This window comes from Cimex lectularius, unplaced genomic scaffold (assembly GCF_000648675.2).
Source record: "Cimex lectularius strain Harlan isolate CLEC.00 unplaced genomic scaffold, Clec_2.1 scaffold108, whole genome shotgun sequence".
NCBI classification, from domain to species: Eukaryota; Metazoa; Arthropoda; class Insecta; order Hemiptera; family Cimicidae; genus Cimex; species Cimex lectularius.
This window is the reverse complement of record NW_019392680.1, coordinates 638,303-652,839: the sequence shown is the minus strand read 5'-3', so window position 1 is coordinate 652,839 and position 14,537 is coordinate 638,303. Positions and strand designations below refer to the sequence as shown.

Here is a 14,537-nt window from a genome sequence, read left to right as displayed (position 1 = left end):
CCTATTAGATTAGATAAATTAATAATAAGAAAAATATTTCCCTTCTTCCTTGGGTCTTCCCTTTCAGGGCAAGGTCGAAGGAAGACGTTAAGCACAATAAGATCTCCTAAACTTGCATCTCATTTGAATTAGTTTAGTGGCCGTGGTCCGCTGGTATGGGGTCTCCCTTAGGTACGGCGGGGAGGTGGATGGGTAAAAAAAAAAAAAAGGCCCTGAAGATGATCTCAGTAAAGATCGAAACGTTGGCACAACAAAGAAAATGTTTTTCTAAATATACATCACACCAGACTGCATCTCATGATCTCTAAATAATCATAAGGATAAAGATTTGGTAGAACATAATGTACCCTTGCAAATAAAGATTTATTATTATTAAAAAAAGAAAAAAAAAGGAAAAGAAATAGAAATTAGAAATAGAAATTTTACTAAGAAAAATATCAATAAAATTAACATTAATGGTGGTTCTATAATTAACTGTAGGTAAAGTAAAAATTTATTAATTTACTGAATAAGTGTGTGTTTCTTAGTGACCGGTTGTTCATTAATTTGTTGAAGTCGTGAGGAGAGGTCAAAAATGAAGTACTTTAGAAAAACACCTTTTTAAATTTTTTTTGCATCAGTTTCGATTTTATTTGGGTCAACTTCAGTAATTACAAAACATACGTTGATTGGAAAAAATACAATACAGACGTAAATATAAATTTTGAACCAAGTATTTCATACTCACATCAAGTAAAGTGCTATTCTTGTGTTGTCCTATTGGATCTGTGTGAAATTGTGAAAGGTGAATTTGTGTTCTGCGAGTTGAGTTTTCACCAACGTTTACAAGCTTAGTATTAATCACATCTTATTGGAAATTTAACGTAATTTTCAATGGTATCAACGGAGTTGTCCAAAACCTTCCAGTTTTTGAGTTATCTTGCTTATTTGAAGTATGGTATTGAAATCTTAAAAAATCAGAAAAAGGGGAATATCTCCGAAACTGTTGACATTCTGACCATAGTTAATTAGGACTTTGTGGTTCCATTTTGAATGTAGAATCTACTGGCAAAGTTTGCACCCGAGTAGCCGAACACCCTGCATAGATATATTTGTTCTAACTAAAAATTATTAGTATCCCTTTAGTATTTTGATCTTTACTGGTCAGTTTTGTCTGCTTGTTCTAGACAGACTTAACACTGCAATTGGCAAAATGTCAAAGCACGTCTGACAGACGACATGAGGGTAGGCAGACAAAAATGATATATAACTACGCATACATCACTGGGAAATCTCACAAATCAACTTATTCAGTAAATTATTAGATTCGTGTGAACACCCTGTATATATGTACAAGTGAATGTGTGTTAATACGAAACTTACTGAACCGATTTCGACGAAACTTTCGGATTTAGGAACTATAAAATGGGTATATAACAAATAATGAGATTCACAAAACGAAAAGGAAAACTTTTTACTATCTCCCTGGGCAACGCCGGGTTATAAAGCTAGTAAATTTATAAGATTAAATATAGATATGGACCGTGTTAAACCTGAGTTAAAGTGTGTTTAATGTCCACCAATAATTCTCCAATTTTTACTTGTATAGAAAATCGCATAGTTGCATAAACAATTGTGCTGATTAATCTGTAATGATGTTTTGGCTTTTAATTAAAAACATACCTGTCTGCAACTGGTCTTCCATCACTTCTCTGGCAGTAGATTGTCCTGGTAACCAATCCTTCACCACATGGACTTCCTCCAAGTGGTAGGCAAGATGTGTAGTTTGTCACTGCCCACTTGTATGTGAAGCAAGTCATATTTAATTGGCATGCTTGTGTCTCAATAGATCGCGGGCATTCCGCTCCACTATTGGCTGCTGCTCTGAGTAAAGATCTTGTTCTTTGCTGCTGTGTATTGCCAGAACAATCCTATATAAAACAATAGTAAAAAAAAAGTATAATTGAAACATGTAATAATAATAAAGGGTTTAAACATACTTTAGGACAAAGAGACCATTCTGACCAAGGGCTTAACACACAATCTCCTGGACATGCGATGTGACAAGGCTTCATATTCAGTGGTTGCGTAGCCCAGTCACACATTTCTTCTTCTACTTCTATTAACGATCTTTTGTCAACACACCTAAAACACCATTGTTTTAGAATTGTTTACAGGAATTCTTGGTTTATTAATATTACCTGACTTGTCGGTATTGATCACCAGCGCCGCAGTCTTTTGGCCTGTCTGACGGTAACAGCCTACATTCACTCCATCCACCTGCTTGCCACTCATAAATATCACATTGTGTATTGCACACTTTAGTTTCGACTTCATTTCCGCAAGGTCGGCCACCATGAGATTCTTTTCGTAAGATCTATAAACGGAAATATGTTTGATTTTTTGCTTTTTGATTTTTATACTTTTACCTTTCTTGTCCTATTCTGCATCCCAGGCCCACACTGGGAGCTGCAATCTCCCCATGATGTCCACTCACCAAGAATGCAGTCGATAGGACATGAAATAAAGCAGGGTTCTTCTTTTAAGCCATTACTTCCTCCACAAAGACTGTAAGAATAACACATGAAATAAAGACAAAGGTCAACTTTCAATAAGACAAATGTTTAACTATAATGATGCACAACAGACCTTGGATCAACAAGTTGGTGATTTTTCTCATTGAAACAACCCATTGCTCTATATCGAGTTCCAGTTCCACAAGGTGTGCTTTCATTGGTGAGGCATGATGACCAATCAGACAAAGGCAAGTTGTAATAGACAGTACATGGACAGTCCATTGTTTCCATTAACTTCATTTCTTTGCAAGCTTTATGCTGAGATGATAATCCTGTTTAAAATTATAATGAGTAATGGGATAGTATGAGCAAATATTTATTATCCAACCTATCAGCTCTCGTTTTCTGGTCTTTTCTCCACTACATGGTTGTTTGCAGGCTGTCCACTGGCTCCATTCTGTCAACTGGCAGGGCGTGTGACAGTCGGCATGGCACCTTTCTACACTTATAGGAATCGGTTCTTCTCCAGCCAAGCAATATCTGAGTTCGACTCTTTTGTCAGTATCACTCATTGTACACCAAAGATCTAAAACATATTCATTTTATGTATGAATTTGGAGAGAAAAAATCGTTGATATGTACCTCTTGTACGAAGACCATGGCCACAAATTACTCCTTCAGCCAACTGACAGTCAGACCAGTTTCCAGTAGCCCAGCTATATTTAGGACATGGTGAAGAACGAATTTCACAATTTCTTGTTTCGGTCAATGGACCACAGTTTTCCCCTCTTAGAACTACTCGGTATCTAGATTGTCTTGATAAAATTCCCCTTGATCCATCTAAAATCATTAAAAATATGTGTTAATAATTTTTCGTCACAATAATTAAATGAGGAATATTTAGTGACCGTCAATTGCTGATTATTTAAAGATCGTGAGATGCAGTCAGGTGTCACTGCAATTACAGAATAGACACATGTAAACTCAGCTAATAAACTCAGCCTCAGCTATGCTAATATATCATAATAATAAATCAAATCCAATATCAATAAAAAACATATAATACTCCACACATAAACAATTCTACATAGTCTAAATTTCCAAAAGTTTGTCTCTCCTTTCCATAATAATCCAAAATGGCTAACCAGGCTTGTACGATTTTTTATTATTTTTATTTTCCATTGACGGTCCCTTTCACCTCAAAGAAGCCGACTTTTCATAGAAAAACCAATTTTTTCCCTATCTCCTTCCCCACTCTTTCGAAATCAAGTATAACAAAAAACAATAAAATGTCACAAACACGGCATACAACATTGACACGACTACACAGAAAATATACACTTTGAGTGAGCACAAATACTTTGATTAAACCTAAAACTTTCTATACTGTGTACATCATTTTATAAATTCATCTTTATGCGTTATGTCTATTTGTATAATTTAAACAATATTTATAAATCACACGCCCTGAAGATGATCTCAATAAAGATCGAAACGTTGGCACGATAAACAAAATGTTTTTCTAAAACCTACATCACACCAGACCGCATTTCAGGATCTTTAAATAAACAATAATTAAAATAAATTGCATGCAGTAATTACTTGGATAGCATATATGCGAATCACACTCAGACCAGTCTGACCAAGGGGTGACTTGACATTCGGTTGGGCACTCTATAGTACATGTCCTGGTATCGGTTGGCTTCTTCAATGTTGAACATCTACAATTTGCTAATTTATTTCTCTGGATTCAATTTTTATTTTTATTTTTTAAATAGATTTACCTGTCATCAGAGACTCTTTCTTGGTTTTCTGCACACCAGATTTCCCTGACCTGATAACCTTCTGAATCACAAGTGGCATTACATTCTTGCCATGGAAGCGTCATCCAGCTGTATCCATGGCAGCCATGAGTGTTGCATCCTTTAATTTGCATAAACTCGTCTGGGTTGGGGCACGGATGACCGGCTATTAAAATAAATGGAAGATTACACCAGAAGAAATTATTTGCGCTGTTGGTCAATAATATTCAAAATACCTTTGCCAGGGGGAGCGATTATGGTTCTATTTCTTGATTTTGTACCCATGTTATTCGATGTAGAGCAAGGTTGGGAACATGATGTCCAAGATGACCAAGCTGAAACTACACAGTCATAAGGGCAAGGGAGGAGGCATGGCTCTTCTGCCTCTGGCATAGGTTCGGAGCAGAAGCTATCTGGTACAGGCTCCTGCAAGACAAAAGCAGATAATCGCAAATGTTTTGATGTAATTTTTATAAACGGAAATATACGATTTTCACAGAAAAGATAGTTTTGATTTTCTTTTTATTGCTGTGTCTGAATGGCGGTGGTGGTTGGTCGTTACCGATCCTTTGGTCTACCTATTCTCACGGGTTTGTTCTGTCTTCCGTGGTGAATCTGCTATTCCTTTTCTCTTATTGAAGATATACCAAACCGGCGACGATAGGTAGACCAAAGTCGTCGGTTATGACCAAATGATTTTTTGTATTAATTTCTGTACAAAATCATTTTTTACTATAATTTTTTTTTTAATGCGGGTATTTCAACTACGAGGTTATTTGAACTCTCGGGGTGCCGGTGTTTTTGAAAAAACATCCCATTTGTATGTTTGGTTCGAACGCCGTGTCAACGACTAAATAGTTGAGGCCACCGACGCCCCTCTTTAACTATAATTAGTCAATCTAATTTTCAACATTAACGCTTTTATAGAGTTCAACAAGGAACAAAATCTTCTTACTCCTGCATGAGTGATGCATTTGACATTCCTCTTTCTCCTTCCTGAACCGCATTTCGATTGGTGTGAATTGAGGTAACAGCTTGACCAAGGGCTTGTTTGCCAAATGTAACAGCGGGGTATATCACAAGGTTGGACTTCCTCCAGACTGGGGCAGCCTAGGCCTAAATCGCTCGGTGCCACAAGGACGGTTCTAGTTCGTTTTCTTTCTCCTGTTAAAGGTGTTACGATATTAATTGCTTTGTCATCTTAATAAGTTATAGGCAAGAGTTATACCTCTATTGGGAAAAAATCTGGGCTGTTCTTGATTAGTTGAAGTAGTGCAAATATCCGGATGGGGTTTGCACGGCCCCCATGAGCCCCATTGACTTACTTCACAGTCCCTCGGGCAAGCGACTTCACATCTAAAGCCAGCATAAGATGTAATATATTTATTTGAATGTGTAATTGATATCTTTACCTCTGTACGGTGAGTGGGTGTTGCAGATTCCGACAATATTTGGGGGCCAGAGGTTGCCCTCCATCCGCCTTGACACAAGTCACATTGCGCCGCTGAAGACCTCCCCCGCATACCACTTTTCCATTTACTCCGGGCATTGTACACGAGCTCCAATGGGATGTGACCCAATGGTACTTCAAAGAACAAAGCGGAAGGTTTGCAGTTGTAGACTTTGTTTCTGTGAGGTGAGGACATCCTTGCCCTTGACCTTCATGTAGCCGAAGCACTTCACGCTTTCTTTCTGTTATTTCTGCCCATTCCTGAAAAAAGCAGATATGATTAAATTACAAAGCCGATTGGAATATCAATGTTTAATGAATAGTACCACTCCGTTCGGATCTACGCATCCTTCTTGTATGACAGTCCAGTCGGACCATTTGCTGACTGCGCAGTCTTGTGAAATTATGCAAGCCCGTTCTCTCATGGGAAATCCGATTTCACTTCTCTCGTTAAAACATTCCCTACAAATCAAATCATTAAAATTAAATTAAAAGAACAACAACAACCAAGTTTCTTACTTTGGGTCGAGAGAAACGCCTGCCGAATTTAGGCACGTGACCGTCCTCCTCTGTGTACCGACTTGAGGCCAATGCTTGTAATAATTGTCAGCTTGTCCTCTGCTATCGCCGTCCCACAGAGTACCACCGTTCACAACGCATTCACCCCATTTTTCTACCCTCAACCTTGTCCCTCCCGAACTTTTATCGCATTCCGAGTCTTCGATATCACAGGATTTCCATTCGCTCAACTGAAAATCGGTTTATATAGCATCAATCGAGCAGAATCTTTTTAAGAACTCACCTGCGGGCATGGTTGGGCCCCGTAATGCGGAGCAACGACTACACTCCTCGTTCGATGCCGCGTCGAATCACAGCACGGCGTCCACTCGCTCCATTCGGTAAGAACGCACTCCTGCCTCGTCGGCATGACACAAATCCTCACAGAGTCTGGTCGTTTGCCGACAATCAGACAGTTATCATCGTCTATCACCATCAACTTCTGAAAATGAAACATTCATTTTTTTGTGACACCAAGGTGGTATTCTAAAGACTTCAAAAGTATATTAATCCAGCTTGACTTTGAACTCTGGTGGTTTAGTATCGGAGTAGTGATCGTAAAATATCCCTAAGTTCTTGTAAAGTGACGAAATTTGAAATTTTGCATCTCCAGCACATTTAACTAATAGAATTTAAAAGCAGGTGCATCTCAAGAATCTGTTCTGGCTACAATTTTTACCAAGATATAGATGACATATCAGTATTTGCTACCCATAAAGAAACAGTGCGAACATTGGTACAAACATGCTCAGCAGTTAATAAAACTAGAGACGTTCTTTCAGAATGAGTGACTGCTCTACTCTACCAAACACAAGCCTCACCGTTTGTTAGTAAATATTCGGTTTCCGCGATTTTGGGACAGGTCATTTGGTGACGACCTGGTGGTGTTGCTGTAATGATCCATTTTTCGTCGCATGTGGCAATCCGATAAAAAAAGTCTGTACTTTCCGCCGTCAAAGCAAATAAACGACAGGGTTTGGCGCCTAAAGCTTGTTATCGTCATCTATTTATGAGGAATCCATTGCTCACTTTCTACGTCTTCCAAAATCGATGTTAGTTAGAGCGAATAGTTTCATCGACATGTTTGACTAGAATCAAGCTTTATAGCTTACTTCAGTTTGCAGACATTCAATACAAAAGGTCAACAAACTGCGGTTCATCTTCAATCCTCTCATTACCAGTACTCTTTGAACCCCTTTTGGGCAGTGGGCGGACATTGTTTCTTCAATGAACACAGTCCAGATTTTACTAGTTGTTTCGGCCATTCTAGTACCAAGATTAAATTCATACAATAAGCATGCACTAATTATCGTTTTTGAAACCATGAGAAAGAAAATACTTTATAATTTATAACTGAACTGTTCAAGACATTTTCTTTCTGAAATGGTGCATTATTTTCTTAGTGTTACGAGATGTAAATATCTTTCTATGTAAATAATATGATTAACAGTTCCACTAAGGCTTTTGGTTTAGATGAGAAATTTGTCTCAATGTCTACGCCGGTGCTCTGACATTGTATTGAGCCGAAGTTTGAGGGTTCGAATCCCGCTCGTAGCACTAATTTTTCATCCCAACCAAAAAACCTTACATAAAAAATAACTAATTGGAATAATTAATATGGTCAATTATGATCACTAAGTAAATATGGATGGTTAACAGTAATGAAACAATAACAAATGAAAAACCGCACGAACTTTTCCGGTTACCCTTATTTAGTGAGGGCTAGGACCCAACAAACTGGAGTGCCATTAGATACACAACTGAAAATTAGCTTTGTAAAAACTTGTATAAATGGATCGATTGAATAAAATAATTGAACTTAGGTATATATAATATACATTTATATATTAAAATAAACAATTATTTAAATACACCTATTTGTTCTTTTTGCATAGAAATGTCCCATTGCAATCCGGACATTTTAGGTATGCACTCTCAGAATCGTAATTGTGTCGGTTTGATTTACGTCATAACTGTTACATTAGTTCAAATCTAATCCCGCATTAATTCTCGTACAGGGGACTAGTCCTAAAACGCAATATATTCGGCAGGATAGCCATTAGTTCAGTGACATACGATTATTGTGTTCGGCTTCTCTTACCTGCATGTTGCGGTCGTGTGACGTTAGGATGCAAGTTACATTTCTCTTCATGATTCCAGTTTCAGTTCCGCCCACTTCATTGTCACTGGTCGAGCATGGGCCCCATTCACCCATCCTCCATTCCAAATGGTCTGCAATGAATATTAACATTAAACACTGTGTGCATGACAGATGATTTTCAATATGCTTTCTTTTTGAGAACTAATTTTTATATATACACGTAGATTATTTTTAAATGTCTTTTTACATTAGGCATAATAATTTTTTACTCTATTTTAAAATACTACTGTTTTTACTTAAACGAAAAAATATAACTTATTTTAATACATTTTTTAAAGTGTTCAGTATTTTTACTATATACATTTAGACAAATATATAATATATAATTGTTGTTACAAACTAGATAAATGCAATTCATAAAAACGTATTAACGATAATCTATGTTTTACTTCTTTCAGCAAAAAATTTATTGAACTCTTGAAAAATTAGTATACGGATAAGCGCTTAGCTGCCGGTAACATTTCTTGAACAGTCAACTTTGATATTCCACCTAAAGTAAGACTGGAGCTGTCGTTACTTAATAATTAAAACATAATCAGTACACTTTTGCTTCAAAACTTTTTAATTAAATTTATAGGGGCTGCTTTTTGGGCAAATCCTGCGCAGATGTCTTTCTTGTAGAGAAAGATTGCTCAGTGTGTCACGGTCGAGGGGTGCCAAGCATTGTCCCCTTACAGGGAGCGAGTAGGCATGGTACCTGATATAAAGGCGGTAGTCCTTGGGCATGAGAGTTGTTGACACTGTTTCGACTTTTAAGGGAAAGGGGGTGTTTCCGCAACGTTAGAATATAAATATCGTAGATAAGATGATGGATCGACCTGCTGTTGAACAATTTGGAAAAAAAGGATCTTCGGTGAGGTCACAACAGAACGACAATTCTTTATATTTTTGCCGAGCTTTCGACGATTATATCGTCATCATTAGGGCTTTAACTCGTTGCGTGTTGAAATATATCTTGAGAAATAGAAACTGCATTTATAATAAGATTATTTAAAATTAGGTGAAGCTCAGTAACGGGAAAGCCACCGAAGCCTCATGTCTCTTCCTTGTGGTAGAAGTTAGCACTTTAATTTATCTATATATAGTACACTTTAAAAAAAAAGCTTAATTAATTTTAACTGTGATATTAAAATGTACCTGAAAAAATTAATTTAAAAAAGAGGCATATACTTATATGTATATTTTAACCGAGATACTGAGCTTCACCTAATTTTAAATAATCTTATAATGCAGTTTCTTTTTCTCAAGATATATTTCAATATTCACCGAGTTAAATCCCTGATGATCGTCGAAAGATCGTCAAAACCTTAAAGAATTTTCGTTCTGTTGTCACCGAAGATCCTTTTTTCCAAGTTGTAAATGTTGTATTTATTGAAGGGAATATACATTGTACTATATATATAAAATGTATGAGTGTATGTATATAAACGTGCGTCTGGGGGAGTAAGTGAAAAGGTCGATGACGTAATATCGAGTATCAAGGTATCAAGGTCGATTAAGAATATGCCATTCGAAGTAGAATCACTTTGTAGGATGCTCAATGTGTCCCACTTAATAAAGGATGCTTTATTGGCTACATATAGAGAGCGTGTAGGAATCCCACTACGAAAGTTGTACTTGTGCATGAAGCGAGTATTTTGGCCCCCTATTTCGATTTTTGGAGGGAACATGCTGGTACTGTATATATCAGTGATAGATATCTTGTTTTGCGTTATTTTTGGTATATATTAGTGAATGTGTAGTGAGAGGTGTTATAATGAGTACACCATCAACCCTCAATTAGCTTAAATAATATGTGTAAGGGTGATGGAAGAATATTTACTTGAGTATATCGGTTTAAAAACTGGGGGCTGAAATAGATCATTTCATGTTGACCCCTGAAGTCTTTGGTGTATGGTATGGTATGGTAAAAAAAGGAAACTAGGAAGCGGGGTTTGTGCTCCCTAAGCACTGCAGCCTTTTGGCTTATTGTACCTTCCTAGTTCCTTATTTCAGTGCAATAGACTCAATCTTTCTTTTTAGAAGTATCAGGTCATTGACTATCACTGCTGCAATTTGATCTCCATTGAGCTGTTGCTTCGCATTCGAAGATGGTAGCTGTTTCCTCCTCCTCATTACATAATTTGGAAATGGGATCATCGTTGTATATACCCATGTTGAGTAGATGTTTTCTCAGATGCCAGTGTCGGGCTAGTAGTCCTATTACTTATCTGAGTTTGGCCCTCTCCAATTGCAGCAATGATTTTGCCAGTCTTGGTGAGGATTGTTTCATCATAAGTTTTCTATGTCTAGCGCAGCTAGAGTTTATCCACTTCTCCTTTTATTTTGTTTGGATCCATTCTGAGATGGAGGATTCTATATTTGTTTTTGTTATCCCAAGTATAGGTTCGGGGTTTATGTACGGTCTTGCAGATCCTCCTGTGGGAAGACTGTAGTCTTTGTGTACGACGTTAAGACAAAATTCTGACCCCGGAATGCCAAAAAACGATGCAAATGATTCTGTACACGAGTGTGTGTACATATATATGCAAAATTGATCTTATATCAGTAATAATTTAATTAGCTGTTTAAACAATTTCCATCATGTATAACATAGTGGAAATCGTAATTGTGCAATATTTTTCCAGGTTTTTCCTTTTGGATATTACCTCTGTGGTGTCGGCAGGCGGCGAAACATGGTTTTGTCCTTTCAGGTTCTTCACTTTTTTTACAACAAAATTCAACAGCGATACTGCTGGTGGTCCGATCGGAACACCAGACCTTTCTCTCCCGTATACCTTCTCCGCAGCCGTTCGCAGCATAACACGACTCCCATTTACCTGCAAAATAAGTCATTAACAGTTGGCAAGTTAAGTGATATTCTTGAAAATGATCTGAACCTGTTTTCCAGACGTATTTGCTTTCCGGGACTGTCCTCGCCCCAAGCCATGGTATCGAGGCGGCGAGGAATAGAGCCCAGACGATGAGCCCCTTCATTCCTTTCGTTTTTTCCTAGACAGCTTTTTTCGAGATCACCATCTTCTGCAACATAAAGAAAATGATTAAAGTGTCATTTGGCTACTGAACGTCATGAAAATAAGAATTAGGTTGATAATATATTTTTGTGGAGCCGTCGCTAAGTGATTAGTAGGCTTTGCGAGTCAGTGGAATAGATGTAGGCGTGGGGGCCCAATTCAGAATCTGGGGGTGCTTTGGACAATTTGCCTTGTCTCACACAAAGAATTACAGTCCCGTGGGACATTAAGGCCCTCACAGAACTGGATAACCACTCACCCGAAAGAGGATTACTCGCATAAGCATTGGTTAGGATTGCCTACAAGAAACTACAACAGTTTCTTTAAAAAAATCCTGAAAAATAAAACACGATGCGCCTCCCTTTTATCCTTAGTGATAAATTTCATTCACTTGCTTAAACCTAACAGAATAGCTTCTTTACTGTACAAGAGCTGGATTTTTAAGTGAACGTTCCGACTTCTTTCCCTCTTTCCCATTTCTTTCATTCGAAACAAATTTACTAGAGAATACTTCAAAGGTAACAAACTGTAAAAGTAAAATAAACACATGATGGACCTGTCCTTCTTATTCTCTGGTTAAACAAGCTAATTTATCGATGAGCTAGATTATCGACCTGCTGGAAACATGAAGTTTTTTCGGAGGATCTACGGAAGAGGTCAACACAGAGAAAAACTTCCTTTCGGTTTTCGCCGAGCTTTCGACAGTTTTTATACTGTCATCTTCAGGGCCTGTTTTATTATCATATAGAAAAACAACAATTAAAAACATGAAAAACAAATTGCACGAAAATTGAAATTTACTTAAACCTTAATGGGGAAATAAAAAGACATGGTGTTTTGGGCACAGAAGTACATTACGTTTTTTGGAGCTAAGCATCTAAACATTATCTAAGTAAACTTAGAATTTAAGAGGTAGTGCAACTTTCTAATTCGGTACCGTAAGTGCTGTTTATTTTTGTCTAATATGTTGGTCCCACACCAGTCTTGTATCTAAGCTCATTAGGTATTTGACTGTATCTCGTTGTTTAGTGAGTGAAACAGATCAATTCGGACTTTTTTGGGTTCAGTTGAACTCCCCATTTCTCACTCCATCGTTTCACTTCGTTATCAAATGACTGGAGCCTCCTTAACGCTGTCTGCTTCGCCCTTTGACAACGCACGACTGCAAAATGTGCCAGTTTAAGCATTGATGAATGTGAGTAATCCGCAGTATAAATTATGTACAACACTGGACCCCTTATTATACTTACTATATATATACTACATTTATTACTACCTTATTATATTATATTTATTTTCACAAATCTTTCCACTTGCTATTTATTTATATTTATTTCATATCTACTGATTACATTTATTAACTATCTATTAACTGAAACTTGTTGAACATTGTCTATGTTACACAAAATTGGGGCTGTCATATGACATAAATTCCTAACCAAAATGTAACATATGTTACAATAAGGTTTTTAAAAAATGACGATACAAATAGAAGATTCACTGAACATTCAAAAATTAGCATTAGGAACCCGAGGAATATCGAGTACTATGGAGGAGCGAATGTGACCAGATTTCTATGTTTGTATCGATTGTTGTGTTCATGTTAATTTGTTGGCATAAAAATAATTTATTAGCGTGAAAAGATGGGGCTGTTTAATCCCGCCCGGAGGGATATAGAGTGCTCTGGGGTGAGTGTGTGACGTCTAAGGAGTAAAAGTAGTTATTAGCGAGAATGAAGTGGGTTCAACCCCGCCCTGAGGAATATCGAGTACTCTGGGGGAGTGAAGACTTCTATGTATATGTCTAGTGTTATGTTTATGTTAATTTATTGGGATGAATGTAATTTATAAGCGTGAAATGGAAGGGTTGTTTTACTCCTCTCCGAGGAATAATTAGACCAGAACAAGAAGGAAAACAACTAAAGGGCCGGCGATGACCTCAGTTTCTAGTCGGCACATCAGCCTCCCACATTGTTTGTATATATAAAAAGCGTAGCTTTTCTAAATTTAATATCTAGAAGTATTTGTGTAATTTATGTTATTTTTAAATGATTTAATAGCCCGAGTGAAAGGAATCATTTAAATCTCTCCTAGACGAGAATATGAAAATAACGGCCCGGCAAGCGTCGCTTAAACCGTCACTCCCCCCGCCCCTGCAAACTTTATATTAAACTTTCGACCTGGAGAAAAGGTGTAATTAATTTTTTCCCTTCCGCCTAATTAGAACTTTAATAAACCTCTCGATACCCTTTGCTTTCAGCTTTTCGGGGCGGGTAATGAAAGCATCATCGGCTATATTACATTGTCCGGTGAAGTTTATGATCAAGCATTAGAGTTGTTAATACATATTTAAAGTCTTTATCTGCCGAGAAAAATTTACTAAATACTGACACATAGGTAACAGTGTGTACATCAGAGTTTTTGCCAGTTTTTAAGATATGTAAAATATTTGTGAAATGATTTGATAAGTGATAAAAAATTGGCCTGAAGGATTAAGTGAGCAGTAAGTTAAAAGTGTTCTCAAAGAATTGAGTGGATTTGCCAGGCTTCTTCTGTTTCTATTTATCAACATGTTTTAAACATAAGGGTACCCGTTAGCACATAAAAGTTTTCCCTTAACTCCATCCAGAGTTTTACACGCGATAAAACATTTACAACCGACACAAAACAGACGTTTTAGAACTAAGTGGACAGATACATCCCTGGCAAAAACAAACTAGTCGTTATTGTGAGCATATCTAAGCGTACGTCGCGCGCGCACTATCATGTCCAACTATTTGTTTTATTTTGAGCCCAGAAGGTGATCTCAGTAAAGATTGAAACTCACGAGTTCGTGGTCTGCTTGACCAATTAATATTTTTCAATTAATTAAGGTTTTTAGTTGAGATAAAAAAGTCGGTGTCACGAGTGAGATTCGAACCCACGACCTTCGACTAGATACGCCGCTACTCTACCACTTGAGCTACCGTGACTTCGATCCACTCGGACACTGACTTCCCATCTCAACTACACCTTTTGAATTTTCCCTCCTTTTTGCCATTTTTCAAATGTCGTGTAA

At 37.3% G+C, this 14,537-nt stretch overlaps 1 protein-coding gene across 2 annotated transcripts in view; it reads right to left on the bottom strand.

The window, feature by feature from the left end:
- Nucleotides 1-14,537, bottom strand: part of LOC106667995 (thrombospondin type-1 domain-containing protein 7A-like) — a 216,265-nt gene that overhangs the window by 8,654 nt on the left and 193,074 nt on the right. For both annotated transcript variants that reach the window (XM_024225601.1, XM_024225602.1), the window contains exons 3-21: nt 11,346-11,487; nt 11,115-11,285; nt 8,407-8,537; nt 6,550-6,747; nt 6,267-6,496; nt 6,074-6,209; nt 5,710-6,008; nt 5,526-5,653; nt 5,253-5,461; nt 4,534-4,723; nt 4,280-4,463; nt 4,098-4,216; nt 3,138-3,335; nt 2,884-3,081; nt 2,629-2,827; nt 2,409-2,547; nt 2,181-2,356; nt 1,980-2,124; nt 1,663-1,910 (exon numbers count right to left, since the gene is read on the bottom strand). In XM_024225601.1, coding sequence (XP_024081369.1) covers nt 1,663-1,910; nt 1,980-2,124; nt 2,181-2,356; nt 2,409-2,547; nt 2,629-2,827; nt 2,884-3,081; nt 3,138-3,335; nt 4,098-4,216; nt 4,280-4,463; nt 4,534-4,723; nt 5,253-5,461; nt 5,526-5,653; nt 5,710-6,008; nt 6,074-6,209; nt 6,267-6,496; nt 6,550-6,747; nt 8,407-8,537; nt 11,115-11,285; nt 11,346-11,442 — 3,395 coding nt within the window. In that variant the 5' untranslated portion in view covers nt 11,443-11,487. The remainder of the gene's footprint in view (nt 1-1,662; nt 1,911-1,979; nt 2,125-2,180; nt 2,357-2,408; nt 2,548-2,628; nt 2,828-2,883; nt 3,082-3,137; nt 3,336-4,097; nt 4,217-4,279; nt 4,464-4,533; nt 4,724-5,252; nt 5,462-5,525; nt 5,654-5,709; nt 6,009-6,073; nt 6,210-6,266; nt 6,497-6,549; nt 6,748-8,406; nt 8,538-11,114; nt 11,286-11,345; nt 11,488-14,537) is intronic.